At 42.3% G+C, this 26,120-nt stretch overlaps 5 protein-coding genes across 8 annotated transcripts; 3 read left to right on the forward strand and 2 right to left on the reverse strand.

Moving 5' to 3' along the window:
* The first annotated feature begins 292 nt into the window (after nt 1-292).
* On the forward strand, nt 293-3,915 carry LOC9302074. 3 transcript variants are annotated; one of them, XM_021028726.1, is made up of 13 exons: nt 320-639; nt 874-878; nt 921-1,010; nt 1,094-1,192; nt 1,393-1,525; nt 1,747-1,806; nt 1,969-2,028; nt 2,112-2,234; nt 2,624-2,695; nt 2,808-2,945; nt 3,046-3,201; nt 3,290-3,394; nt 3,686-3,915. In XM_021028726.1, the coding sequence occupies exons 1-13, from the start codon at nt 391-393 to the stop codon at nt 3,716-3,718; spliced, it is 1,323 nt and encodes a 440-aa protein (XP_020884385.1). In that variant the 5' UTR covers nt 320-390; the 3' UTR covers nt 3,719-3,915. The 3 variants fall into 3 exon arrangements, with proteins under 3 accessions (XP_002864286.1, XP_020884391.1, XP_020884385.1); XM_002864240.2 differs by lacking the exon at nt 874-878 and having other exon boundaries at nt 293-615; nt 921-985; XM_021028732.1 differs by lacking the exons at nt 874-878; nt 3,046-3,201 and having other exon boundaries at nt 293-615; nt 921-985; nt 2,808-2,916; nt 3,374-3,394; nt 3,686-3,892.
* A 98-nt stretch (nt 3,916-4,013) lies between these two features.
* Nucleotides 4,014-6,628, forward strand: LOC110229196. 2 transcript variants are annotated; one of them, XM_021028712.1, is made up of 3 exons: nt 4,014-4,401; nt 4,939-5,782; nt 5,873-6,628. In XM_021028712.1, exons 2-3 carry the CDS (start codon nt 4,943-4,945, stop codon nt 6,623-6,625), a joined length of 1,593 nt encoding a protein of 530 aa, XP_020884371.1. In that variant the 5' UTR covers nt 4,014-4,401; nt 4,939-4,942; the 3' UTR covers nt 6,626-6,628. The 2 variants fall into 2 exon arrangements, with proteins under 2 accessions (XP_020884371.1, XP_020884365.1); XM_021028706.1 differs by lacking the exon at nt 4,014-4,401 and having other exon boundaries at nt 4,836-5,782.
* A 14-nt stretch (nt 6,629-6,642) lies between these two features.
* Nucleotides 6,643-8,195, forward strand: LOC9300363. The gene is made up of 3 exons (XM_021028736.1): nt 6,643-6,790; nt 7,217-7,301; nt 7,375-8,195. The coding sequence occupies exons 2-3, from the start codon at nt 7,266-7,268 to the stop codon at nt 8,020-8,022; spliced, it is 684 nt and encodes a 227-aa protein (XP_020884395.1). The 5' UTR covers nt 6,643-6,790; nt 7,217-7,265; the 3' UTR covers nt 8,023-8,195.
* Nucleotides 8,196-21,274: 13,079 nt separating this feature from the next.
* On the reverse strand, nt 21,275-22,795 carry LOC110225674. The gene is made up of 3 exons (XM_021015553.1): nt 22,052-22,795; nt 21,858-21,960; nt 21,275-21,766 (listed from the first exon to the last, which is right to left on the reverse strand). The coding sequence occupies exons 1-2, from the start codon at nt 22,784-22,786 to the stop codon at nt 21,877-21,879; spliced, it is 819 nt and encodes a 272-aa protein (XP_020871212.1). The 5' UTR covers nt 22,787-22,795; the 3' UTR covers nt 21,275-21,766; nt 21,858-21,876.
* A 949-nt stretch (nt 22,796-23,744) lies between these two features.
* Nucleotides 23,745-25,030, reverse strand: LOC110225640. The gene is made up of 4 exons (XM_021015443.1): nt 24,543-25,030; nt 24,373-24,459; nt 24,171-24,266; nt 23,745-24,075 (listed from the first exon to the last, which is right to left on the reverse strand). The coding sequence occupies exons 1-4, from the start codon at nt 24,994-24,996 to the stop codon at nt 23,906-23,908; spliced, it is 807 nt and encodes a 268-aa protein (XP_020871102.1). The 5' UTR covers nt 24,997-25,030; the 3' UTR covers nt 23,745-23,905.
* Nucleotides 25,031-26,120: the final 1,090 nt, after the last annotated feature.

Here is a 26,120-nt window from a genome sequence, read left to right on the forward strand (position 1 = left end):
GAACAAAAAATCCAAAAAATTTAAACTTTCGTAGCAAATTTCAATTTTTAATATACCTTGATTACTGAAAATTTACTGGGCACACACTGTTTTAAGGTTAAAACGTCAATGAATGGGGCACGAAATTTATCAACCACGGCGCTTCCTCCGCCGTATCTTCGCCGTCACCGCCGCAAATATAGAAAAGATGCAACTCCTTGTCGTTTTTCTCACTCAAAAACGACACGTAGTCTAAGAAAAAGTGACATGTTTGGTAACAAAGAATAAGTCTATCCACATTCGAGATAAGAATAGTGTAAAACCACTCTTGAACCCTCTTCAAAACTAACATCACTCAAAACCAGAGAGCGAGAGAAGGTCTTATCTTCTTCTTCTTCTTCTTCTTCTCCAATGTCGAGAGGACCAGGTCGTTTGATACAGAACGTGACACAGTTCGCTGATGCTCAATTCAAACAATTCTCTACTCGTTATGGACAACAAGTCATAGACATTCTCGATTTTCCAATCAAGCTTGTCTTGTCTCCTTTCACTCTCGCTTTCGATATCGCTGGCTCTGCACCTCGTGGTTTTGGCATCCCTGAATTCATCTCCAAAATTTCGTATCTCTCTGTTTTCGTGAGTTGTTTTCTCCTCAAATTTATGGTTTAGAACTTGACATTTAACTGCCGTAAAGGTTCAAACTTTTGTTGGTTTTGGCTGAGTTTCTAGCTTGGAATTATCATTTTCTTTCTGGGTTTTTTCGTATCTGATGTTTCTTTGAAAATTACTCTCTGTATGTTTGCCAAAGTTTTGAACTTTAATTTGAGTTCGAATTTATGTCGAAGTCTTAGTAGATCAGAATCAATTTAGGAAACTGAGTATTGTCTGTTTTACTTGTGGTATATGGAATCTATTTATCATTGAAGCTCTATTGATTGCAGGCGGTTGCTACGCTTGGAACTTATGACATTGCATTGGATTTGGGGAAGAAAGTCATATGCCAAAGGTCAGAGAATTTTTGAGAAACCGCAGTTCTTACACACATCCTCATTAAGTTTTTTGGTTATACTGTTTGAGGTCATACGATGGCTCGAAAACGTTTTCTGTTGGTCAGGGATTGCAAAACTTGTAATGGGTGGCAGGCATTACGGTGCACTATGTGCAAAGGAACAGGGAGTGTTCATTACCAAATCAAAGATTACAACTTGAGAAGGTGGGATTGTCTTTTGTTAAACCCAGTTATCATCATCGCTTCAACCATTAGACTTCATGAGAATTAATCAAACCACCGTTATTCTGATACGTCTCTGAGTATTCTTAAAATGGTGTATGTTAATGCTTTAGTTATTCAAGTGATATTCTAACATACGTAAAAGAACTTAAAGATTTCTCCTTTCTGTCTTATTTTTGTAGTGGAGAGAAACCAACAGCAGATTGCGTCGCAGATGCCATAGTTGAGAATCGAGCTGAGTTGGTTCATCTTCCCTCCTCCATCAACCATAGTGCTCCTTTGCCATCAAAAGACTGCCCAACTTGTGATGGAACGGTAAGCTTTTTAATCTCGCTGCTAATGCTCTAGGCTTCTGTAAATGTATTTGCGCTGCTATATTGGATACTGATTTGGTTTATATCTCCAAATTGTCAATTACTGCTAATTTCATATCCACGTAATAAGGTACTTGTATGTGTGTTAAGAGTGATCGAGATAGGCTGTTTTTACATCAGTGTATGCTAAGTAATTTGATGGAACATCTATTGATATTGCAGGGCGTGATGAGCTGTACTGAGTGCAAGAACAAGCTGCAAGTCAGGATCTCGGCTGATGATGTATGTTTTGCGTCTGCTATTACGTCTTCTCAGCTTAACATCTACATAAATCCACTGTGGGATGTATATATACTAGTTATTAGGTATTAAATGCACACAGAGAGGTAGCTTGGTTTGCATATATCTCTTGTTATATACCCATACTGACGATTCATTTTGCAGATCATGGAACCTCCATGGAAAGCCTATAATGTGCTGAAGAAGATGGATTATCCGTACGAGGTGAGCAAAGTCTATTTATCGACCCAATAGCTTGCTATGTTTACCACATCTCACCGTCTTATGAGTCATATTTTCTATCTCAGCATATTGTTCACAGCATGAAAGATCCCAGCATTGCAAATTTCTGGTTGATCACTTTGCCTCAGATTGTGGGTGGGTTTGATTATGATGAAGATGTTAAGAAGAAAATATGGTGGCAATACGAGGTAAGTATCTCTTTCTACTTACGTAGATCTCCTTCAGCATGACTTATATACCAGGCTTCTAGTTTAGAGTTTACTGTCATTTGAAGGTTATGGTCTTCTAGAGGCTTAAAGCAAGCATACCATAAAAGCTAGTCTACAATTAGCTGAAAGTTGAATCTTCTTAATCCTCATTTGGATGGTTTTGCTACACCAATATAGTTTCTGTTCCGTATCTGGATAGGTTTGTGCTATGGAATTTGAGACATTTGTGGGATATTGATGTGCTCAAGGCTCTGCATCGCATAGAATTTTCTTTCTGTGCAATAGGAAACCTAAGGGCGGCTATTGTTGTTGAGTAATTCAGCTCTAAACATCAATGATAGTTAACTATATATGTCTCTTGCGATCAGGAATCTATGCGATATGATCAACTTCGGGACTTGGTGGCTAAACGCAATCCTGGCTGGGAATATTTGCAGGATGTAAGATCGCCTTTGTGGTTTTTAAAGATTTTACACAAATCTAGGGAACTAAATTGGAATACGTTAACTGAAGAAGTTAAGCAATCACCATTTAGTTGTCATGGTTTTACAGGCCTTGGTCTCCATTGATCCTGTCCGTGCTCGGGAAGACCCCGTCATAGTGAAAAATGTTCCTTATTACAAGGCGAAGAAATCTCTTGAGGCTGAAGTCACAAAACTCAGTCCACCTCCCCGTCCTCAGAATTGGGGTGTAAGCTTTCTTCTTCTTTTTGGTTTAGCATCACGGTTTCCGTTATTTGTGTTCCTGAGACCACGGGCATAGTTAAGAACTAACTGCTGAACATGTACAGGAACTGAATCTCCCATTGAATACTTCCTCTTGGAGTGAAGAGGACCTCAAAAACCCGGCAAAACTGTACGAGAAGACAGTTCTTCTCAATGCTCAAAGAGAAATCGCAGACAAAATCTTGGATGCGCAATGGGAAGCTAAATGGCGCCAAGAGAAGGTTAATCAAGGAACTTTTTTGACACAATTCGGTATTCATATCACATTCACGACTCCAATGCATACCATATTATCTTTTTCATCTGTAGGTGGAGGAAATGTTGGAGGAGAAAGTGAGACCTTTCATCCAAAACTCAAGCATGGCTGTTCTTCCGCAACCCATCTTGTTAAAGTCACAGAAGAAAGCTCAAAAGGTAACAATTGAATTGGTTACAAGAATAAGCCTACTTGATTCTCACTTACACACTAAATAAGGTTCCAACTTAAATCATACAAGAAGCTATTTTGCCTGAAAATAAAACCTAGGATCACTTGTTGGGTCTTCATGCACCAAATTTAACAACTAGTCATCGTCATCAATCCGATTATGCACCCGAAACTGTCTGCATTTTGATACATCCTTATTAACTCCATAAATCTATCATTCTTGATTTAGTTCATTTATTTTTGAATTTCTTGGATTGATTTCTTTGTTTCTGACACAGGGAAGCCGGCAAAGGAAGTGGTGGTTCTTTTAACCAGCCAAGTGTGTCGAACGAATCTAGGATAAATGGATTATGAATTGAGTTTTTGTGCTTCGTTGATGAAAATATGCTTTGATATGAATCTTGAAGGGTGTCGAATACTATTACACTTAAAGAAATGTTGTTTTTGCGGACACTTGGCAGATTCATTGTGTACCGCCACGTGTATACGACGATCTATCTTTCATGCCTTGACTTAGCTTTCGTCGTTCTCCAATCAATCACTCTATTATTCAAGTCCTCGTGTCTCACCGTTACATTTTTGAGATAATTAGGCCAGAGGTAAGGATCTGGGCCCAAATTAGTTTTTTGGTAATTCTTGTCGGAGCCCAAAACTAATGTGACATTAGCCCATCTCTTTTCCCGTTTTAGCCTCACACGCGTCTAAGGAAACGGAAGAGTTCTTTTGTTTTTCCCGAGGTGTTCATGCGTGTATATGTGGGGTTCTCTTAAATGAATCCATATTCTTCTGCACTAGACTGTTGAGTTTCTTTGTTCTTCTCTCTATTTTTCTTCCTCCATTAAAACCCTAATTGCGATCATTTCTCCCAGTTTTCTTACCATCTTCCGTCTCTTTCTTTTTTTGTCACACGGAACTACAACCACTTCGCCGTCGCGACTTGCCGGAGTGTCTGTGCCCCCGATTATAGCGTTAACGCGGTGGATTCATCCGAAGAGTTATGTTTTTATGTTTTAAGTGTCGGATAGTCGAGCTTTTTTCCCCGATTTTGGTGTTTTCTTTTTTGGAGATTACAAATGTTTTCTTTTCTGGTTGTTTTCCTTATACTGCATACCCGATTGTGTACTTTTTAACCTTTATCTAGTGTTTTTTCCCTGTTTTACTCTATAAATTCGGTGTTTATAGCCATAGATCTAATTGGTACTTCACTTTTCTCTTGTCCTTCAGTTTAGATATTCATTTTTTCACATAGATCTACATTTACTCTAATATTTCCTAACAACTTTCTGTTTCTTCTCGTAGACATCTACAGATCTAAATAGACCAGCATGTTTCCGTGTAGATCTATACGCGTATTTTTTAACAACTATTATTTTTTTTGGATATTTACAGATCTACTTAGGTTGGTATAGATCTAATTAGATATGTATTTATCGTATATATCTGAAACTTCTCCTCATACTTTTACTTATATCCGTGTAGATGCATGTTGATGTTTGTCAGTGTATCTAATTTTGTTTTTTCCTTTGTACAGTAATATGGCTGAGTTGGAGCTTCCTTCCCGATTGTTCGCCGATAGAGAGGAACCTGCTGGTGACAGAGTGAATATGTACTTCAAGCTCAACACGATCAAGGCTGTGCTCAAAGCCCTTACGCCTGAAGAACTTGATACCATTAGGCCGTGCTTTGGGAAACTTCTTGATGTCTACTCCAAACCGGTGTTCTCTGGCAAATTGGCTCACTTTCTGTTAACCCGCCAGCTCAATGTTGTAAAGCGACATGAGATATGGGTTGTTTTTGCTGGCAAACCGGTCCGATTTTCTCTCAGGGAGTTTGGTTTGGTCACCGGCCTAAATTGCCAGCCTCTTCCAGCCCTGGATAGAGCTTTAACCAAGTGTCCTCCCGGCGTCACTCCCTACTGGTTCACTCTGTTTGGTGGTGAAGAATGTTTCACCGGAGAGATGTTGTTGGGCAAGCTTCGAAGGCCAAAGGCACTGTCTAGTGAAGTGAGAGTCAAGTATGCCTGTTTGTTACTTGTTGATGGTTTTCTTTGTCGTCGATCATTCCACATGAAGATTCCTAAGGAGCATGTGGAGATGATTCATGATCTTGATGTCTTTTTGAAATACCCTTGGGGGCGCTACAGTTTCGATATGACAATGCAATGCATTAAGTCAAGATCTCTCAATCAATTAGCTCAAGCAACTGTGGCTATTCAAGGTTTCATCCATGCACTTGGTCTGGTTTTGGTGGAGGCCGTCCCAGCTGTTTTGTCTGCTGTTGGTGAAATAACTGACCCCGAGTCTGGGGATGAAGATGTTTTCCCAGTTATTTCACTGAAACTGGATAAGGTTTGGGACCTCGACAAAGATTCCAAGGTACAATTGACATCTATATTTATCTTTAACTGTCTACCTTTTCAATGGAGTTATAATTGGAAAATAATAACCTAATAATTTTTGTTGCAGGTTGATGTCTTCTCTATAATACCTGCGCCCCACGATGTTGTTGGTTTAGAAGATTGTAGTTGGGCTGATGAGGTCCGTGACCCAGGTGTTGAAGTTATTCTTTCTAAAATTGAAGAGGGATGCGAATTCAACCGAGGGATGTTTGTAGGGGGACTTAGAGGCGCTGTTTTGCATGTGGAGGCTCCTCCTCGGGTAGTTAACAAAGGTAAACACAAAGTTCGGTCCAGGCATAGTGGTGAACATCTGGTCAGAGGTGGATCCTCTAGGGACAAGAAATTGAAGGTTCGTAGTGGTAAGGGTAAGCATGTCCTGTCTGACCCTAATACTTCCCTTCTTGGGGCTCTTAGAAATGAAATCGAGGCTAGTCTGAAGGATGCTCGTGGTGATGTATATGCTCATGTTTATGTTGACTTGAAAGAAATGGAGTTGAGGTTGGAGAGGAGTATGAAACGAAGTATTTTCTCTGCGGTTGCTGAGGCTCTCAGTTCTATGGAAATTGTAAAGAGTGTTGTTACTGAGGTTGGGGTTGGTACTTCTGATCCTTACAGCCAGCCTCCCGCTAATGGTGCATCTAACCCTGTCAATCCTGCTAAAGTTGCATCTATCCTCGTGAATCCTGCTGATGGTGCATCATCTCCTGTCAATCCAGCTGCAACCTCCAACTTGAATGGTGAATCTGAAGAGGTAATTCGCTTGTTCTGTGTCACTAGTTACAGTTTTAAATTCATTTTAGTGACCTTTTCTATTTTCTAGGCTGAAGATTTCTTCCTCTGGGAGTGAGGATTCCACTAAGTCTCAGGCATCGGGAGGTACTATTGATGGGGAAGGCGGCAGTGTTCCTGAGGCTGCATTGGAATCTGATGGTACTCCTAGCTCGGAGAAGTTCAAGAAGCTAGTTGAGCTACTTGAGCCAAGATTGTAAGTTTATACTCTTTTTTTCTATTAAAGCTACTTAATTATTTAGATATGCATTAACATATGTAGAGATATACAATTAGGCATTTAGCTATGCATGCTACCATGTAGAGATATATATATATTCAGCCCGTATGCTATTTTATTAGTTACATTTGATTTGAATGGTTCTCCTACATCTGAGAAGTTCATGAAACTAGTCGACCTACTTGAGCCAAGATTGTAAGCGTAGACTCTATTTTCATATTCAAGCTAATTAGTTATGTAGATATGTATTAACATATGTAGAGATATATAATTAGCCATTTAGCTATGCATACTACCATGTAGATATATATATTCAGCATGCATGCTATTTTATTAGTTACAATTGGTCTAAATGGTATATATTGTGTTGCATCGTTATGTTGTGTATATTATTATTTCCAGTGACTTTGAGTATGGTGGAGGAATTGTTTTGAAGGAGAGTGAATTGCGTATGGTTGCTAGTAGCATACCCCCTGATAATCCCCAGGTTTATCTTTGTTCCATGTTATTTTTATGCTAGAGACATGTGGTACTTTCCGTTACTAATTGGTGTATTTTAGGTTATGGATGCTTGTGTCTCTGTAATGAGAGAATCTGTCTTCATTAACACTGATCCAGCAGCCGTCCCTAGAGCTGATATGCTGACAAGTCATTTCCATGGTTCTCTTGCTGTTATGTTCTCTAAATTCAAGAAGTGTAGGCGCAAAGAGAGTTTTGAATTTGATGAAGATCTGTTGAGCTCAATAACTCACAGATTTAGCAGCACTAGAAGGAAATGGCTTGAAGCCATAGATTACCTCTACTCTCCTTTCAACATTGACAAGAACCGCTGGATTGCTGTCATGGTGGACCTGCCCTCGCATTCACTCTCTGTTTTCGATTCTACTGCTAATGCCCTTCGTGGATCCAGACTTAAACCTGAACTGGAGTTCTTATGTGAGATGTTTCCATATTTGGTTCATAAGATTGGTGCGAACGATCTGATGATAAATTACCCATTGTCTCCGTTGTCTTTCACTCACCACACCCGCGTTACACAAGCTTCAGACCGCGCAAACACCGGTATGCTTTCCCTTCTTTTCATGGAGGCGCATGCATTTGGTAGTTTCGATAAGGTTTGTCAAGTCTCAGAGGCTGGTCTTCGTCAGCGAGCAGAGCAGCTAGCTGTTCAGTTATATGAGCATTGCTGTGGCGATATCGAAGTATGAAAAGGCTATGTCTTTCTTCCCTCCTATCCCTGTATAACTTTGAACAATTTCTGTCATTTCTATTACCTTTTGTGTTTGTTGTTTCAAATCTGGACTTGTTTTTCGCATCTTTAGGATTTTGGGTAATACTTTATGTTAATGCTGGCTAAGGAATGTGTTGGACTTTTACTTAATCTTGACCCTTTAGTGTAACCTTTTTATTGGTCGTATATGTTTGTTATTAGATATTCAACGATGTTTAATGTTATGCTTATGGATATATATTTCTCTAAGTAAACATTTGCAAACGTATTCTATAAGTTTTATGTAAGTTAGTTTAATAGATATTCATTATTATATATTAGTATGTAAAATACGGAATAGACTCCAACAAACATTTAGGCAATCTATTTATTTATTTATTATGTTTCCGTTTCCTAAGTTTTCGATTTTGTAAAACAATAAAAAGAACTCTTCCATTAGATAACTATATTGAAAGGGCTACAGTTAACTGCGCCGAAAAAGGGATACAGTGGTCTATGTCTGCATAGTAGGGGGCACCTAAAAGCCTATGACTCGTACAACACGAAGACGCGTTTTCAATGCGGGGTCCACCATCTCAAAGCTTACCCTTTCCAACCCATTAAAGGTTGTAATTTGGTTGGTGCGGCAGCCGAAGGAGGAAAAAAATAAAAATTTCCAAATGAATAATACGCCAAGACAACCGTTGGCTGCGGAATCTGAAGGAGGATCAAGCTCCACGGTACAAGATATCGGAAATGAGTTCATGTGGATGTCGGATTCACACACTCAAGTATTCTATTAGGTGGGAAAGATTATTCTTGAGGGACAAAAGATGAATATGTAAAAACTTATAAATTGGTACGAAAAATTACTATATTATTTCTTTTCTCCAGAGGAAGACCTCCTTTACATGGCCATTGGCCTCTATATTTATACATAAATAAACGACATTAAAATGAGTAATTAAGCACAATTATTTCTTCTTAAATGTGTCCGTTTTGATTATTCGGCTTTAATGCTCAACGTTTAAATTTGAGTTGACTCTGATCTTCATGGGCCTCGCCTTTTTGGCCCAAGTGTCCTTGAACCGACTTACCCGTGTCTTCTACACCGAACTCGTATCACAGTGCAGTCACTTCGGATTCTCGAAGTGGTGACAACCACTTCGACCGTCTCCTCGGTTCACGGGTCCAATGGGCTTCATCCTTTATGGGCCACCCGCTTGACTACGTGGCAATCTTTGGTTGGTCTCGTACTTCTGGTGCGGGATCCGACACCAACAATTAGCCCCCCAAGTTCTTCGAAGTGCTATTCTAATTCGGAGGACTTTAAATGCTCAAGTGGCCAAAGATTGCGCTCGAGAATCTTTCTGATTTCCCGCCGAAAATCTCATCACTCCTTTAACTTCGGCACTAGCCATTTTTAACCGAGTGACATATGTCATCATTATGACCGTATATTGATTAATTACTATTAAAACGGGAAAAACCTTCCCACTTCCCACACGACTTCTGAGGCGGTTTCATCATTAGCTTGAGGTAACTTCTTTTCACCATTACTCTCTTCTTTTACTTTTGTACTTTAATCAAAACCTTTCTCCTCGTTCTTTCGCCAAAACCCTTCTTCGCCGGATCTTGAATTTTTCTTTCTTCCCAATGACTTCCGATTCCGATAGACCCGAGTCTCCGTCTTTCGATGAGAGGCGTTCTAGCAATGACGAGTGCACCCGCTCTGATGATATTGCCGGTCCGCACTATAGGTCCACTTGTACTCTTCAATCCCTCGAGCGGTTGGAAGAGCTTTGCCGGATTCCGCCGGAAATTATGGCAGACGCACAAATAGCTTCCCCCACAGAATCCCCAGAGAACCATCGTGATGGTTACTTCTGTGTGTATGAAATTTATTTCAAAGGTTGCGGGCTGACCTTTCCTCTTCCCGAAGCCCTAGTTCTATACCTAGCGGCTCTTGAAATCGCTCTGCCCCAATTAACCCCAAATCTTCTCCGTACTATTCTTGGAATTATAACAATCGCGGTGGAGGCCGGTTACGTTATCGGAGTTGCTGAACTAAATGAGCTTCTGAGCGTGAGAAGTTCATCGAAGAAAACGGGGTATTTCTCAGCGTATCCCAATGCCAACAGGAACATCATTTCACATCTTCCGAACAAGGATGAAAATTGGCATCATCCTTGGTTTCTAATTAAGAAAACTCCCGCTTCGATTGGAAATCTCGTAGATTTTCTCCCTTCGAAGTGGTCTGCGAAACCTGGTAGTGATTAGGTTGCCCGTATCTTTCTCGATTGTTTCTTTATCTTTATTGACTTACACCGTTGTTTCATTTCGCAGCTTTCATCGCTTCCAATCTCCCATCTGAAGAGTTCATCGAATTCTTCAAAATAATTCTTGAAGGGGAAACCCTTTGGAATTCCTTCACTCTTGAACGATTCCTAGAAGCTAACCACAGACTCAAGATGAGTCCGCCTGGTCATCTTCACCAAATTCCTCCCCCTCATTCAACTCAGGGAATGTCATCTCGGGCTCTTGCGGCCAAGCGTAAGTTGCTTTCCTAGCCGATGGCTGAGGCTTGCGAGGAGAAGAAAAAGTTTCTCGCGACTTCTATAGACAAGAAGGACTACAGTAGAACCTTGCTGGTTGATGATGGCAGCACCGAGGGAGCTCGATCTGTCGCTTCCTTCAGATTAACTCCTCGTCGCGATCGTCGCGAATCACGTTCTCCTCGGAGGGATCGATCTCCTCGCCGTGATTCACCTCGTCCTTCCCGAGATGATTTTAGTAACGAACCAATTAAGAACTTGGTTCGCCGGAAGAGAGACAAGTCCTCTCGCAGCGACTCTTCTCCGCAGAGGGAAAAGTCAAGGGCCCGGACTGACCGCTCACCTCGGTTATCCCCTCCTTCTGAACCAATGGGTCCTCCACGACCGGTTGACATGTCCTCCTCTTCCCAGCCTGATAGTGGAAAAACCGCCCGGAGCGCGTCTCCGAAAAAGGGAGATTCTGAATCTCGAGATGCTCCCTCGAGGCTGAAGCCTGCTCTTGTACCTCAAGTCAAATCGCTTTCAGGTTTGGTGATTTACACACACTTAAACTTTTTGTCTTTATTAAAATTCCAATTTTTACAATTCTTCCTTCTTCGCAGCTATGGAGACAGAAGGCAGCGTCTTCCGATGCTTCAAGACCCGTTCGGGTTCGATCTTGCCAGATTTCAACAAATGGCGCCCTGCAATTCGTGAACGCTATTTGCTTCACGCTTATCATTCATCTCGGGTTAGTTCCGTTTTCTTCCCCCCTCTTTTTTTGTTTTTATTGTATTGCCATTCTGCGAACTGACTCGCCATCCCGGGTTCATGTATGATGCCAGGCTCATAGCGAACTTAACGACATGATCGAACATTACGAAGGGTTGGTCATTGGACGGGAGAAGGAGATTGATATGTGGAAGAAGAAATTCTCAGCTCTTGAGACTGAACTCAATTCCTCTGCTGGCTCCAAGCACGATCTGGAGGACAAAGTCGACAATTTAACATCCGAGCTCGCGCAGATAAAAGGGGAGCTGCAGGGTCAGTACGACCAGAACTTCAAACTCCAGGAAGAGTTTTCTGGTATTCAAGGTAGGCTTCAAGAGTCCGAATCAAACGCTGATTCCCTGAACAACCAACTCATCGAGCTCAACGCAAAGTACAAGGCGGTCGCCAAATTGCGTGACTCCGAGTTGGCGAGGTCGGCGTCAAAAGCCAGAAAAGAGGTCAAGGGACGCGGTATGGAGTTGATCCAAGGGGCCATCCGATTCATGCAGACCGAGAAGGCTAGGTCTGACTTGGAATCAGACATCAAGGAGCACGAGAGCAACCTGATCCTGCTGGATCAAATCCACGATGCAGATTTCTCCGAGGATCAAGAGAGAACCGAACTATCGGCTAATCTTTCTGAAAAGCGGAGTCGCTTGGCAGTTCTTCCTACTTCGACCTTCAACCCTCAGGACTTCGAGGAATTCTTCACCGAATCGCCTCCTATAAGCGAATCAGGTCTAGACTGGGCAGGTAATGCTTGGCTCCTGATATTTATTACCTTTCCTTTTCTTGCACCTTTGATTGACTGGAATTATTATTCCTAGGCTCAAGTGAGGCGGAGGACGTTGTCCCGCCCGTAGCTCCTATGGTACCGGAGGTCACTCCGGAGGTTGGTTGTACCGCGGAGGGTGGTCAAGGAGCTTCATCTGATCAAGCAGCTGCCAAGGACGCGAATGAAGCTTCGACTGTTGAGCCGGATTCCGAGGTGGCTGCTGCTCCGTAGTGGCTGTGTCCACTTTAAATTGGGGATTGTCCCTTTATTTTTAAGACTTAATTTCAAACTTATTTTTGCCTAAGGAGGCTTTATTATTTTTTTTGAACAAGATATTTGCCTGAGGAGGCTTTTAAACCTTTCTAGGTTGTGGCCCAAGGGGGTTTGGTTAAAATTATATGCGGGTTTGCAAAGTCCGCTTTTAACCTTTTGTGGCCTTGTGGCAATGCTTTCGAGATTTTTAGGCTGATCAGACCTTTCTCTTTAGAATGCGAGAACTGAGCTCGGCTTAAAGCGAGTTCCCCACTTCGGGTTTAGTCAACTCGGTAAACTTGTTGGGCTTGAGCCTTAGAAACTTTTGTAGTTAATGCGACGGTTGCCCTTTCCCTTCTCAAGGAAAACGGCTCGTCTTTTAATGCAATAATTGCCTTTTCTCGATTTTCCAAAAATGGTTTAAACCACTTGGGCACGCTACCATTAATGAATTTATGGTTCCAAGACAAACCCTAAATCATTATAAATAAAGGCTCACCTACCTCTTAAGCTCTATTTAAACATGACTCTAGAATCTTGCTTGAGAAATATTTTAAGAATGGAAAACGAAACACTAGCCCCCGTTGATCCCGGCAGCCCACTTTTCCTGTCCGGCGACGGATTTGAACCGGCCAGCGTTCTCTTTCCTCACGCCGTCTTTCACTTTCCTTCAAAGTAGAAGAAAGAGGCATGCGACTTCATCGACAAGGTAAATATTTAAAGTTTTTGACTTAAAAACTTTCTGCTTCATCTTATTCACTCATTTTTATGTTAGGTTGCCGACAAGCACCGTCGCTTGTGTGAAGAGAGGCAGCGGCTGGGACTCAAAAGGCAGACGCTCGAGGCTCGCATTGCCCGGGTGGAAAGGAAAATACGGGCCCTGGAGAGCGATCCCTTTCAATGGGACTGGCGGAACTTCGACTCCGTTGCTGAGATCCCGAAGATGCTTCGGATGTATCTCCGCGCTAGAGGAGTCCCGGGTCCCGTGAACGCCCCTGTCTGCGCCGTTCCGTCCGACAGTGAAGAGGAAGAGGACTTGGAGGAGGAGGCCAGCAACTGCCGGAAACGCGTTCGGGATCGTTCCGAAGTGGATGCCACGAACAAGGCGTCCACTTCGGAAACTAAACCGGCGATGAAGGAGCCTGTTCCTGAGCCTCTCCCATAAATGTTCTTTAACTTCCTCACTTCTCTCTTTTTTTTTTTTTAAAAAAACTCGTAATGGGCTTCGGCCCTTTTTATTTATGGAAATATTTGCCACTTTCCTCTCTTTTAAAATATTCTCGGAGATGCGCCTTTTAATGCAGGATCTGTTTGAGGGCATGAATCTCTCCGCGAATCACTCCATTCCTTGGATAGAATCCGCAGCTTGCTAAGGATATGGGGTTCCTATAAATTATATGTTCAATTTCCCTTTACTTCTCACCCTTCTTTTCATTTTAGCAGGTATGGAGTTCAATCTTCGCTGTTCGGAGTCTATGCCCGACTTCTCCAGAATCGGAATGATGAATGAAGATGTTCCAAATGAGCCAAACAGGCAGCCTCCTCCACTTCGCGGCTTCTTGAGATCTCAGATCCGAGCCCCCTGTGCTTTGATCAGGGATCTCCCAATCAGAGATCAAGGAACGGCGACGGCGTTCATAGAGGCGCTCGAGCTTCAACACCGGAAGCTTACGTCGGAAAAAAGGAGACTTCGGAAGAGGATTAACCGGATGCAACGCAGGCTTACTACAGTGTCAAGAAGTCTTCACATCCTTGAATCTCACCCCGGAGAGTGGATTGAGCTTGGGATTTCTGACTTTGCTCGAATTCCGGACTGCATGATGCCGATCCTCGATCTTGCTGGTCAAGGAGTTGAAGTGTTCTGCTCATCAACAAGATTTCCATAATCCGAAGTGTACGATGAATGACATTCCGTCTTTTAGATAACGCTCTATTTCCAATCTTTTGTATGTTCGCATAGCCGAACCTTTATTTGCTTCACTTGTTCGCACAATCGAACCGTTTTCCTTTAATAAAGAAATAAAACAAATTTTTATTAATAGCTGAACTCATTTCCGAGCTGCCTACGTACCCATCTCGGGATCAAGCCACACCGTAGTTCATGTACAAAAATAATGCATATAGCTTTAAACATAAAACTTCTTTAAGTTGATCACATTCCAAGGTCGCTTCACTGGATTGTCTTCTAGGTCTTTCAACCTATAAACACCGTTTCGAACCACTTCGGTAATAATGTAAGGTCCTTCCCAATTAATACCGAGTTTTCCGGCACCTTCTTCTTTTTTGTTGTCAAAGACGCGCCTTAACACATAATCTCCCACGAAGAACGGCCTACTTTTAACCTTAGAATTGTAGTACCGGGCTGCTGCCTGTTGGTAATTCTGGATCCGAATTAGAGCTTGATCACGCCTTTCATTTATGGTATCCAGTGAATCATTAAGCATTGCTGAATTTTCTTCCTCATTTAACGGTGCTTCTGTTCGACGAAGTCCGGGCACATTGAGTTCAGCTGGTACTACCGCCTCCATACCATAAACCAAAGAGAATGGAGTTTCTCCTGTAGGTCGCCTAGGGGTTGTACGATAGGCCCACAGGACGGGTTGGAGTTCTTCATACCATCCTCCCTTTAGATGATTTAGGCGCTTCTTGAGGTTGCTTAATATTGTCTTGTTCGCGGCTTCAGCTTGACCGTTTCCTTGCGGATATCGTGGAGTAGAATAACTAACTTTAATTCCCCAGTCCGCACAAAAGGCATCAAACTCGTGTGAAATGAATTGCGGTCCATTATCAGTGACTATTTCGTACGGAACTCCATGTCGACATATAATGTTTTTCCAAATAAAGGTCTTCACCGCCGAATCCTTGATACCAACATACGCTTCAGCTTCAATCCATTTCGAAAAGTAGTCCGTAAGGACTAAAAGGTACTGTACACCTCGAGTTGATTTGTGCAATGGTCCAATGATGTCCATTGACCACCTCATAAACGGGTATGGGGCGGAAATGGAGGAGAATAACTCCGACGGTTGATGGATTAATGGCGCATGGAGTTGGCAGCGCTTGCATCTTTGGGCAAACTTAACACAATCTGTGATCATAGTGGGCCAAAAGTACCCCATTCTTTTAACTTTAAAAGCCATAGCTCTTCCTGATGAATGACTCCCGCATAATCCTTCATGCACCTCGCTCATGACGATTTCGACTTCGGGCCAAAAAATGCATAATAGGTAAGGGTCACTGACACCTCGTCTATATAACGTATCCTTCGACAGACAAAATTTCGCGCTAACGACTTTCATTTTCCTGGCCTGCCATTTATTCTTTGGGAGCTCACCTGTCATGATGTAGTGCTTTATTGGCTCCCTCCAGTCAGCCCCCCAGTCTTTAGCCAGAATTTGGTCAACCTTGTGAAATACTCGTGGCTCTGGCTCGGGATGTTCGTTTGGTTCAAGAACATCCTCCTCAATTAACGGTTCGGTTTCTAATATTGTTTCTGGAATTACATCTTCAACTGAGGCAACGGGTTCCTTGTTAGATGTATTTGATCCCCTTGACTTCCTCCGTTTGTTGGAAGGCGGTTCGATATCTGGTTCGCCGCGGTCGCGTCCCGCTGCTCGAGATCTTGTAATGACGAGAGTTTCTTTGTTGTCTTGAATACTTCGCTCCGAAATGCATTCTACTGGAATAACTCTCTTTAACCCGGGATCTGATGTTGACGCCAATGCGGCAAGTGCATCCGCAGTTGTATTCTCTCCCCGAGGTATGCGGATTAATTCGAATTTCGAAAAATTCTTAGATAAATCCTTTACCACTTCGAGGTACGCTTCCATTCTTGAATCTTTGGCTTCATAATCTCCATTAAATTGGTTAACTACTAATTGCGAATCGCAATAAGCCAATATTTCTTTAGCTCCAACTCCTTGTGCTAGTCGAAGTCCGGCAATAAGGGCTTCGTATTCTGCCTCGTTGTTGGAAGCATCGAATAACAATCGGAATGATTGTTCTAGAATTTCTGATGTTGGAGATTCCAACTTGATTCCCACTCCGGATCCTTGTTTTGTTGAAGACCCGTCTACGTGTAATTTCCAAGTTTGGTTCTCCGGTCGCTCTATCGTTCCAGGTATTGGTAGTTCGGTCAGGAAGTCTGCTAAGACCTGAGCCTTCATACTGATCCGGCTTTTGAACTCTATGTCGTACTCGCTTAATTCCACCGCCCATTTCGCCAAACGTCCGGACTGACTTGGACTATGAAGTATTGTTCGGAGTGGTTGGTTAGTTAATACTTGAACCGGATGGGATTGAAAATATGGACGCAGCTTCCGAGCCGAAGTTACCACTGCGAGTGCGAGTTTTTCCATCATTGTGTACCTGGTTTCCGGATCCGTCATTGACTTGCTCACGTAGTAAATTGGCTTCTGCTCTCCACGATCTTTCCGAACCAAGACTCCACTAACCGCGTGGTTTGAAACTGATACGTACAAATAAAGTTTTTCGTCCACTTCCGGTTTGGACAGTATAGGCGGAGTGGTTAAGTATGCCTTAAGCTGCCCAAAAGCTTCTTCACACTTCTCATCCCAAAGGAATCCTTTGTTCCCTTTTAGAATTTGGTAGAAAGGCAACGACTTATCTGTTGACCTCGAGATAAAACGATTCAAAGCCGTAATCCGCCCAGTCAACCGTTGTACTTCTTTGAAGTTTTTTGGAGATGGCATGTTTAGAAAGGCGTTAATTTGATTTGGATTAGCTTCAATCCCTCTTTCTGTCACGATATAGCCGAGAAATTCTCCGGATGGGACTCCAAATGTGCACTTCGCCGGGTTCAGCTTCATTTGATATTTATTGAGAATACCAAAACATTCCTCCAAATGTTTAACATGATCTTCTTTCTTCAATGATTTAACCAACATATCATCTATGTAGACTTTCATAGTCTTCCCGAGGTGATTGTGAAACATTTTGTTCACCAATCGTTGGTAAGTTGCTCCTGCATTTTTCAAACCAAAAGGCATTACCTTGTAACAGTAGATACCTCTATCTGTGATAAATGACGTCTTTTCTTGATCTTCGGGGTTCATCATTATCTGATTATAACCCGAGAAGGCATCCATAAACGTTAACAGCTCATTTCCAGCGGTGGACTCCACAAGTCGATCTATATGCGGCAGCGGGAAACTATCTTTGGGACATGCTTTATTCAGGTCTGTAAAATCGATGCAAACCCTGTCTTTCCCATTCTTTTTCTTGACAACGACAGTGTTTGCCACCCATTCCGGATATTGCACTTCTCGTATGGACCCTATTTTCAAAAGTTTATCCACTTCATCATTTACTATTTTTGCCCGCTCCACTCCAAGCTTTCTTCTTTTTTGTTTCACCGGTTTGAAGCTTGGATCCACGTTTAGTTCACCGGTTTGAAGCTCGGATTTATACCAGGCATGTCCGCTGCTGACCATGCAAATGATGCTTTGTTTTTCCTTAAGAGTTCGATCAAAGCTTCTTTTATTTGGCCAGTCAAAGTTGCTCCAATTCAAATTTTGCTGGTCCGGCTTATCTTCTTCCAATACCACTTTGATTACTACATCATCTTTCTTCTGCCCGCTAGGAAATTTTGTTCTTAGTCCTTCTTTTACGGGCTTCGTTAGTTGCTATTGAATCTTCATACGGTGGCTAGCTAGGTAGCACGTCCGCGAAGCTTCTTGATCTCCCCGAATCGTTTCCACCCCATTTGATGTTGGAAATTTGATACATTGATGGTATGTAGAGGGAACTGCTTTCATTCGATAAATCCAGGGAGTCCCAAGGATGATGTTGTAAGCTGCGGGCTTATCGAAGACAACGAAGTCCACAATCTTCGATACTTTTTTGGCAAGGACCGGTAGTTTGATTGTCCCGAGAGACATGGCTGATTCGCTTGTGAATGCAACTAATGGAGACGGAGGTCCTACTATGTCTCCTCGGCTGATTCCCATTTTTTCTAGAGTACTTAAAAAGATCAAGTCGACCGAACTGCCTGTATCTATAAGGATCCTTGATACTTCGAAGTTTGCGACATCAAGAGTAATGACTAGAGCATCGTCATGCGGTCTTTCGAGATGCCGCGTTTCTTCTTCGTTAAATGATATTGAAGCACCTTGAAAATCAATTTCTTCGCTCAAGCTTGCTTTGAGTAAGACATTTCGTCTATGTTTTTTGATGGAACTTATTGAATCTCCGCAAAATCTGGAGCCTCCTAGAATCACATTGATCTTACCCTTCGAACTCCTTGGTTCTTCCTCGTTGGATAACCTCGATCTTTTGGAATCTTGATCTTTGGAGTTTTCCTTTGCTTCGTGGTATTCCTTCACAAACTCTTTTATATTGAATTTAGGAAGATCGCCACTAGCCCAAAGCTCTGCGAGGTAAGAACGCTGCAATCCTTGGTTAAATGTCCGGTTACTTTATGAATGTCGCAATATAGACTTTCATCACGGACCCAAGTGTTTGATCTTCCTTTCCCTTGGAATTGCTTTCCGACGGTATTGTTGAAGGGTTGCGACCCAAATTTTCTTGGTCCTTTGCTCTCCCTAGGCTCGAACTTCTTGGTAGGGACGGTGATTGCCGGCTTTTCTTGTTTATTCCGTTTGGCAAAACTTTCTTTTTCGTCTTCTACCTCCATCCAGTTGTTTGCGCGGAAGAGTGCATCCTGAATTGTGTCTGGTTTATGAAGTATTAAGTCTTCTTTAAACCTTGAATCATGTCGCAATCCTTTTCGTAGGGCAGATAAAGCTGATTGCTGTGAGATTCTTGGGAGCTTTGACAGCACTCCTTTGAATTTGGTGATGAAGACTCGAAGTGACTCATTAGATCCTTGCGTTAAGTTCCAAAGATCGGCATCCGAAACGCTTTTATCCATAAGGATAGAGTATTGCTTTAAGAACACGGCTGATAGTTCGTCGAAATTGCTGATCGAACCCGGCTCTAATTGGGTGAACCACATTAGAGCTTGGCCACATAGATTCTCCGAAAACAGCTTGCAATAGCCTGCGTCTTCATCAGCTTCATCCAATTCGACTCTTCCTGCAGCGATCAGAAAGGCTGCGAGATAGCTTTTTGGATCCTCCAATCCACTGTAAGGGTCCAGTTTGAGTTTCCGGGAATCTTTGATCCTTAAACTCGCGATTCGCGGGATGAAAGGTGTTCGCCTAGTTTTTTCAATGACTCGATTGATGTCTGGCTCTGAACTTGTAGCTTGATGAAATTTTGATTTCATTTCTTTTAATTCCTGGCTAACTTTCCTCATGGTCTCGAACTGGTCGAGGTTCTCCTGCTCGTACTGAGCTGCGAGTTGTTCTTCATCCCCGAGCTGCGTCTCTTCTTCCGACGTCTGAGCTACATTATTAGTAGCACCGAGAGTTGTTTGTCCGCTGGTTTCATTTCGTGCAGCGGAACTTGGCGAGTTGAATATCCCTCTTCGGATTCCCACCGGGTTTCCTGCACTTAAAGAGCGAACACGAGTTTGTATATTATTGACGTTTTGACTAAGAGATACCTGGAATGTTTGCAACGTATCGACGGCCTTTTCCACATCCGAGAACTTTTGTGATATGTCCGACATGGTTTGCTGCATAGCTTTGAGGGTTTCGGCCAATGATGTCTCAGCGGCGTCTCCTCCGGACATTGTTGCTTATCTCAGAAATGTAGAAAAGAAAAAATCTGACCACTCAAGAATCTCTCTCTCCCCACAGGCGGCGCCAAAATGTGGATGTCGGATTCACACACTCAAGTATTCTATTAGGTGGGAAAGATTATTCTTGAGGGACAAAAGATGAATATGTAAAAACTTATAAATTGGTACGAAAAATTGCTATATTATTTCTTTTCTCCAGAGAAAGACGCCCTTTACATGGCCATTGGCCTCTATATTTATACATAAATAAACGACATTAAAATGAGTAATTAAGCACAATTATTTCTTCTTAAATGTGTCCGTTTTGATTCTTCGGCTTTAATGCTCAACGTTTAAATTTGAGTTGACTCTGATCTTCATGGGCCTCGCCTTTTTGGCCCAAGTGTCCTTGAACCGACTTACCCGTGTCTTCTACACCGAACTTGTATCACAGTGCAGTCACTTCGGATTCTCGAAGTGGTGACAACCACTTCGACCGTCCCCTCGGTTCACGGGTCCAATGGGCTTCATCCTTTATGGGCCACCCGCTTGACTACGTGGTAATCTTTGGTTGGTCTCGTACTTCTGGTGCGGGATCCGACACCAACAGTTCACAGTTGGCTTCTTTGAATGCGACTGCGGGAAGCAGGCGCTGGTCCGGCAAGCGTGGACGGACGCAAATCCAGGCCGACGCTTCTATAGGTGTGGTGCTGGTTGGAGAAGCGAATGTAACTACTTCCGGTGGAAAGACATTGAGAAACCACATGGATGGCAGTATAAGGCTCTGTTGGAAGCAAGGGATATAATCAAAGCACAAGATGCAGAGCTTAAGAGGCTTAGGGAGACTCAAGCCGAAGGAAACCGAATCTATCCCGTTGAGGTAGGTCTTCTAGAATTCCAAACAAAAATTGAGCATTTGGAGAAGGAAAGTATCGTTTTAAAGAGCGATTTGAAGGTAAGCAATGAGAAGGAACAAACTCTCCGAGAAGTCCTCATAATTTCGTGGATAGGATTTATTTGTGTTTTAGCGACGGTCGTCCATGCGTTTAAGTAAGCAACTAAATGTATAATTATATGTGTAATAATTTAAGTAAATCGTACTCCGAACTTGTCTTTTGATGGTATAACCGTCTATTCTTGTGATGTAACCGGCTAAATTGACTATGTTTAATATATTTAGTTTCTGTAATCATTTAATTAACTTTAAATTTCGGTAAATATTTTGGCCCATTAAGCTATGAATGAATTAAATAGCCTTCTATATATCAAAAAGTCAGCAATAGTTAGATATCCAAAACTTAACTAGGAAAGAAATGATGTTTTTAAAACCTTTTTTTTTTGGGTATCCTATGCTTAGTATTTTTAAAAATTGACACGCGGGAGGTTGTTTTGTAGACGTAACAGTTAGTACGTGGCAGTGTATTTATTGTCTTGTTGTTATATTTTTTTGATTACTAAGTTATCTAGTTTCGTGAGCTTATGTATAAAGAAGCGTTAGGAAACAACTTTAAGCCGAAAGCATTAATATATTACAAAGCCAGATTGAATGGTGTGCGGACTCACAAGATCAACGCAATACACCATTTCTGGCAGAGTTCAGGATTATATTACATACGTGGGGAAGGTTCCCGAAAACAGAGATAAATATTACAGAATGGTGCCTGTGGCATGCTTATAATACATTGAAAATGTTGCCACTTCTTTAAGCCGTGAACAGGAAACACGTAGATCCGAAGAGCTGCTTTTATACATCCAAAAGGTACAGCTGATGAAAGCATATTATTAGAGGGATTGATAACATAGATATCTACACGTATTACTAGCAATCTATTTTTTTAAAGTCTCGTATATCTTACCAAAGTTTAAAACCCTTAGTTATATTGGCATCTTGCAGGAAGCGCGGTTATGCCCACTCCCTCGGCATCTGGTACAGCTCCGCTTCGTTATCTTCCGCGGCCTCTGTATTGTTTAATGTATACGACAAAAAAGAATGTAAAGAACTACTATTTGTGTTAGACATCTATATATTATATGTTATATTACATAATACCTTAAATTCCCCAGTTGAAAGGTATCTAGTACGCTTTGGCCTACCTGGTGGCCTTCTTGTGAGAGGAGGTAGAACCGTCAATGTTGCAATTCCGTCTGGTACCTCACGCAAAGTGCTTAAGTCGGGGACGGGATGGATGCTGCCATTGTAAGCGAGACTCCAGAAAAAGCTTCCGTACTGAGGGGCAGCCAACATAGGTACACTCATGTCACAACGGATCACGGCTGCAATTGCGTGGCTGCAAGGTATCTGCAGCAAAGTGAACTCCTCGCAGGTGCATGTCCTTTTTTGGAGATCCACAGCATATGTTAGACCTGTGGTGGTCTTTACTTCGTATTGCTCGTTGTTGATCTTGGTCACTTCGTAAGATGTGGACCGTTCATAGTTTCGCTGGACTATTTCTTCCACCTTTGGTATAAGAGCCTTGTCGTGTTGGGTTGCCTTTTCCCTACGCTTCTCAAACCAAGTCATCAGAGTACCTCTGATGTACTCAAGCGTCGACACTATTGGCAGCTCTCGTGCCTCCTTCAGGACTGCATTGAGTGACTCGGCTACGTTTGAAGTCATGATGTTGAACCTTTCCCCATAGCTGTGTGACCTAGTCCAATGTTCTAAACCAATAGACATTAAGTACTCGGCGCATCCAGGTGAGGTTCGCTCTATTTCTTCGAAGAGCTCGTTGAATGTTGACTTCTTGTATGCTCTAGCTGCCTTCGAGATAAGGCCAGCGAGCATTCTTTTCTTAAACTTTGTAGCCACATTCCTTTGTAGATGAACGATGCAAGCCCCATGGTTTGCCCTTGGATACACCTACAAATAATCATGATATTTTATTTATTGCCCAACTATTAGATAATATACATCCCTATATATTAGCAATACTCTCCAAATGTTATATAGGCAAGATATAATATAGACATCCATACCTTTCCGAGACCTGTGTATATCGAAGAGTGACGGTCCGACACGAAAGTTAGATTCTCGCCATCTGGGATTATCTTCTTTAGGCATGTGAAGAACCACTCCCATGATTTGTCATTCTCCCCATCGACTATCCCAAATCCAATCGGGAATATCTGAAAATTCCCGTCTTGTGCGCTTGCTGTTAGGAGACACCCCGCATACTTTCCCCTCAATTGCGCCCCGTCTATTATCACAACATTCCTCATGAACTTCCACCCTCGGACACTTGCCCCAAGAGCTACGAAACAGTACTTGAACCTATTATCGCCATCAATATCCACCTCGGTGTGCAAATCTGTGACGGTACCAACGTTTGCCCTTGTCAACATGTGAAGGTAGCTAGGTAGAATCCCATAACTCCCATTTGGGGATCCTTTGGCTAAGTCCATAGCAAGCTCCCTTGATCGCCACGCCTTCTAGTACGAGACGTTGACATTATATTCCTCCATCAGAGCTCGCCTTATTCCTATCGGTGTGGGCCCTACTCCAGTACTGCTGTACTTTGACTTCATGATTTGGGATATCACCGACGTAGTAGCTTGGCGTGGAAACTGGCTTCTTACTTCTATTGGACATGTATGCTCCAGATGGGCTGTTCGAAGTTCGAAGTACTCAGTCTCGTCCAACCGTAAGCAGTACACTCTCCACGGGCAAGTATCTAACACACAACGAACAATCACAACATCGTTGGTGGTGCGGTGATTTCGATAACTGAACTTCATGTTGATAGCGTGGACTGCTATTTTAACTTTGCAATCGTCTCGATTCTTGAATACACGTCCCACAAACAGCTCGTCTCCTTCGTAGTCGACATCCAGCACGACAAGCCTTGTCCTCTCTGAACCTATTAAAACAGTTACCATTTTAAATCATTTAATAGCGGTTTATGTTTTATAATAGACAGCTATTTATAACATGCAAATAATTGAAAATTTTAAATAATAGTTTACCGTATGGCTCGTTGTCATCAAACACTGGCGCTGCGTCCCTTGCGAATGTGTGTTCAGGAAGGCTTAGCATCCTTAACATTCTGTGAATCGGGGCATCTGTACGGTTGTCCTCTGCGATGTTATTTAAGAATATATACCGTTTCTTTAGTTTATTGGTCATCCATTTTGCTAACAAATAAAAGGTATTTTTATATAAGTTTTTTCACCATTGATGCGTTCTGCTGCATATTCTTGAGTCGCTTGGACGTCCTGTTGTCCAGAGTCGGCGCCTACATCTCCGACAGGTCCGTAAGCTACAGATGCTGCAAAACAAGTTAGACATGTATGTTATGTTGTAAATGAGTATCAATAGGGTTACTTTGTAGGATACAGTTATCTTTTGGAAATTAGGTAAACTAGATTTTTTACCATTGATTTGTTCTGATGCCTCTACTTGAGTCGTCTGGTCGTTCCCTTGTACCGAGTTCTCGCCGATATCTCCACTAGATCTGTCGGCTATAGATGTTAAAAGAAGAGTTAGACCGTTATATTTCTTGTTGTATAGGTATATATAAATGATAACCTCCACATTCTTTGACCTCTTTCAAAATCTGAGAACAGGTTTCTGGTTAGTCGTGTGACCCTGTTATTGTCGGAAGACGAGCTTCCCTCAGGTTCTAGTACACAGACGGGTGACCCACGGGTTTGTGGAGCCTCTGTCAAGGTCTTGTAATGCCTCAAAGCCGCTGAAAGTGTAGCGAACCCGCTACTTGCGTACGAATTCCCTATCCATCCAAGGGGTCCATCATTGCTGTCCCCCACGTCTTCCCTGGGAACTTGCGAGCAGATGATGTTGTCGCCGGCTTCTCTGTCAAGACGGCGCTTTCTTTCTTTCTCCAGCTCCTCCTTACTCATCACTTCATACAGCGCGAACTCGTCCATCAGAGGCACCACTTTGAACCCATCTATTTCCAGTGTCATGTTCACCGGCATAGGGACAACGTACAGCTTCATTTCGTTGATGTCTACCCGCATAGCTAGGAACATGTCCATATCGTCGTCGGAAACAATGTGAATAGGGACAGGTTTTACAAAGCCGTCGACGTCCATCCATTCCGGCATTTCATAAGTTAGCTCGATATTCTCCCTAGTTCTGTTGATGCTAAACTCTTCAATGACCTTCGTTTTTGCTGCTTCAACACCGTCTCCTTCCCTGAAGCGAATGAACCTCCCCATCTGTCCCTCCGCTCCTGAGAATCTCCAAACTCCTTGTTCATCTTTGGACCACCCGCCAAGCTTAACCCGTACCATGCCCGTGATTCTTTCATTAGTCACCTCCATCATTTCACCTGTTTAAGAACCCAAACGAACCATGTTAGAGAAAGTCAACAGGTTTATATCTACAAACTATAAAGAATAAAGCTCCTTACTTAACTCTCCACAAGTATTCTTACGGTCGTCGCTGAAGTTGTAGACTTTATGAGGTTTTTGTAGTTGGTGTCTTGAAGATTTTGCATCTCGCCCCCAAGCCTATTTATTGGGTATCCAACTCTTTAGGTTAGGTGTTTAAATTTCAAAATCCCGCCCATCTGGTTTCGTAAAAGATTCGAACCGGAGATTTTTTAGCGACATTATGCAGGTTTGCATTTAATGTCAGTCCTCTCCTTCTTTCTGTCGCCGCGGAACAATCCCGTCCATAACAGAGCCGTCGCTTCTTTCATTTTTTGCCAAAAAAGTCTACCCTCCTATCCCACTCGCATGCATACGTCACTGCCTGGTTATTTCGTTATTTTCGTCAAACCGAAGCCCAAAAATGAAGCGTTATTTCCATGCCTTTGTGACAAAGCAGTCAATTACCTATTAGCAAATTATCCTCTCTGATTTTACCTCTGAGCTAAGTGTCCCTACATTTTTCACGAGTTATGTGTCTTTCATGTTATGGTATTACGAAAGATCTTACCTTTTTTATATAATTTTGTATCTATTTTGGATAGAACATGAACTTTTTTTTTTGACAAATGGAATTTATCAAATTGTTATTGTTCAATCGAGAAGTATTATATATCAAGCTCTTGTTATCAATAGTTACTTCAAGGTTTTAGCTTTTGGTTCTATCGTTTTTTAAGGAAATTTGATGTTGACCTTCACGTACGTGGAGCTTTTTGGTAGGTAAAAGA

Source organism: Arabidopsis lyrata (assembly GCF_000004255.2).
Source record: "Arabidopsis lyrata subsp. lyrata unplaced genomic scaffold ARALYscaffold_8, whole genome shotgun sequence".
Taxonomy (NCBI): domain Eukaryota; kingdom Viridiplantae; phylum Streptophyta; class Magnoliopsida; order Brassicales; family Brassicaceae; genus Arabidopsis; species Arabidopsis lyrata.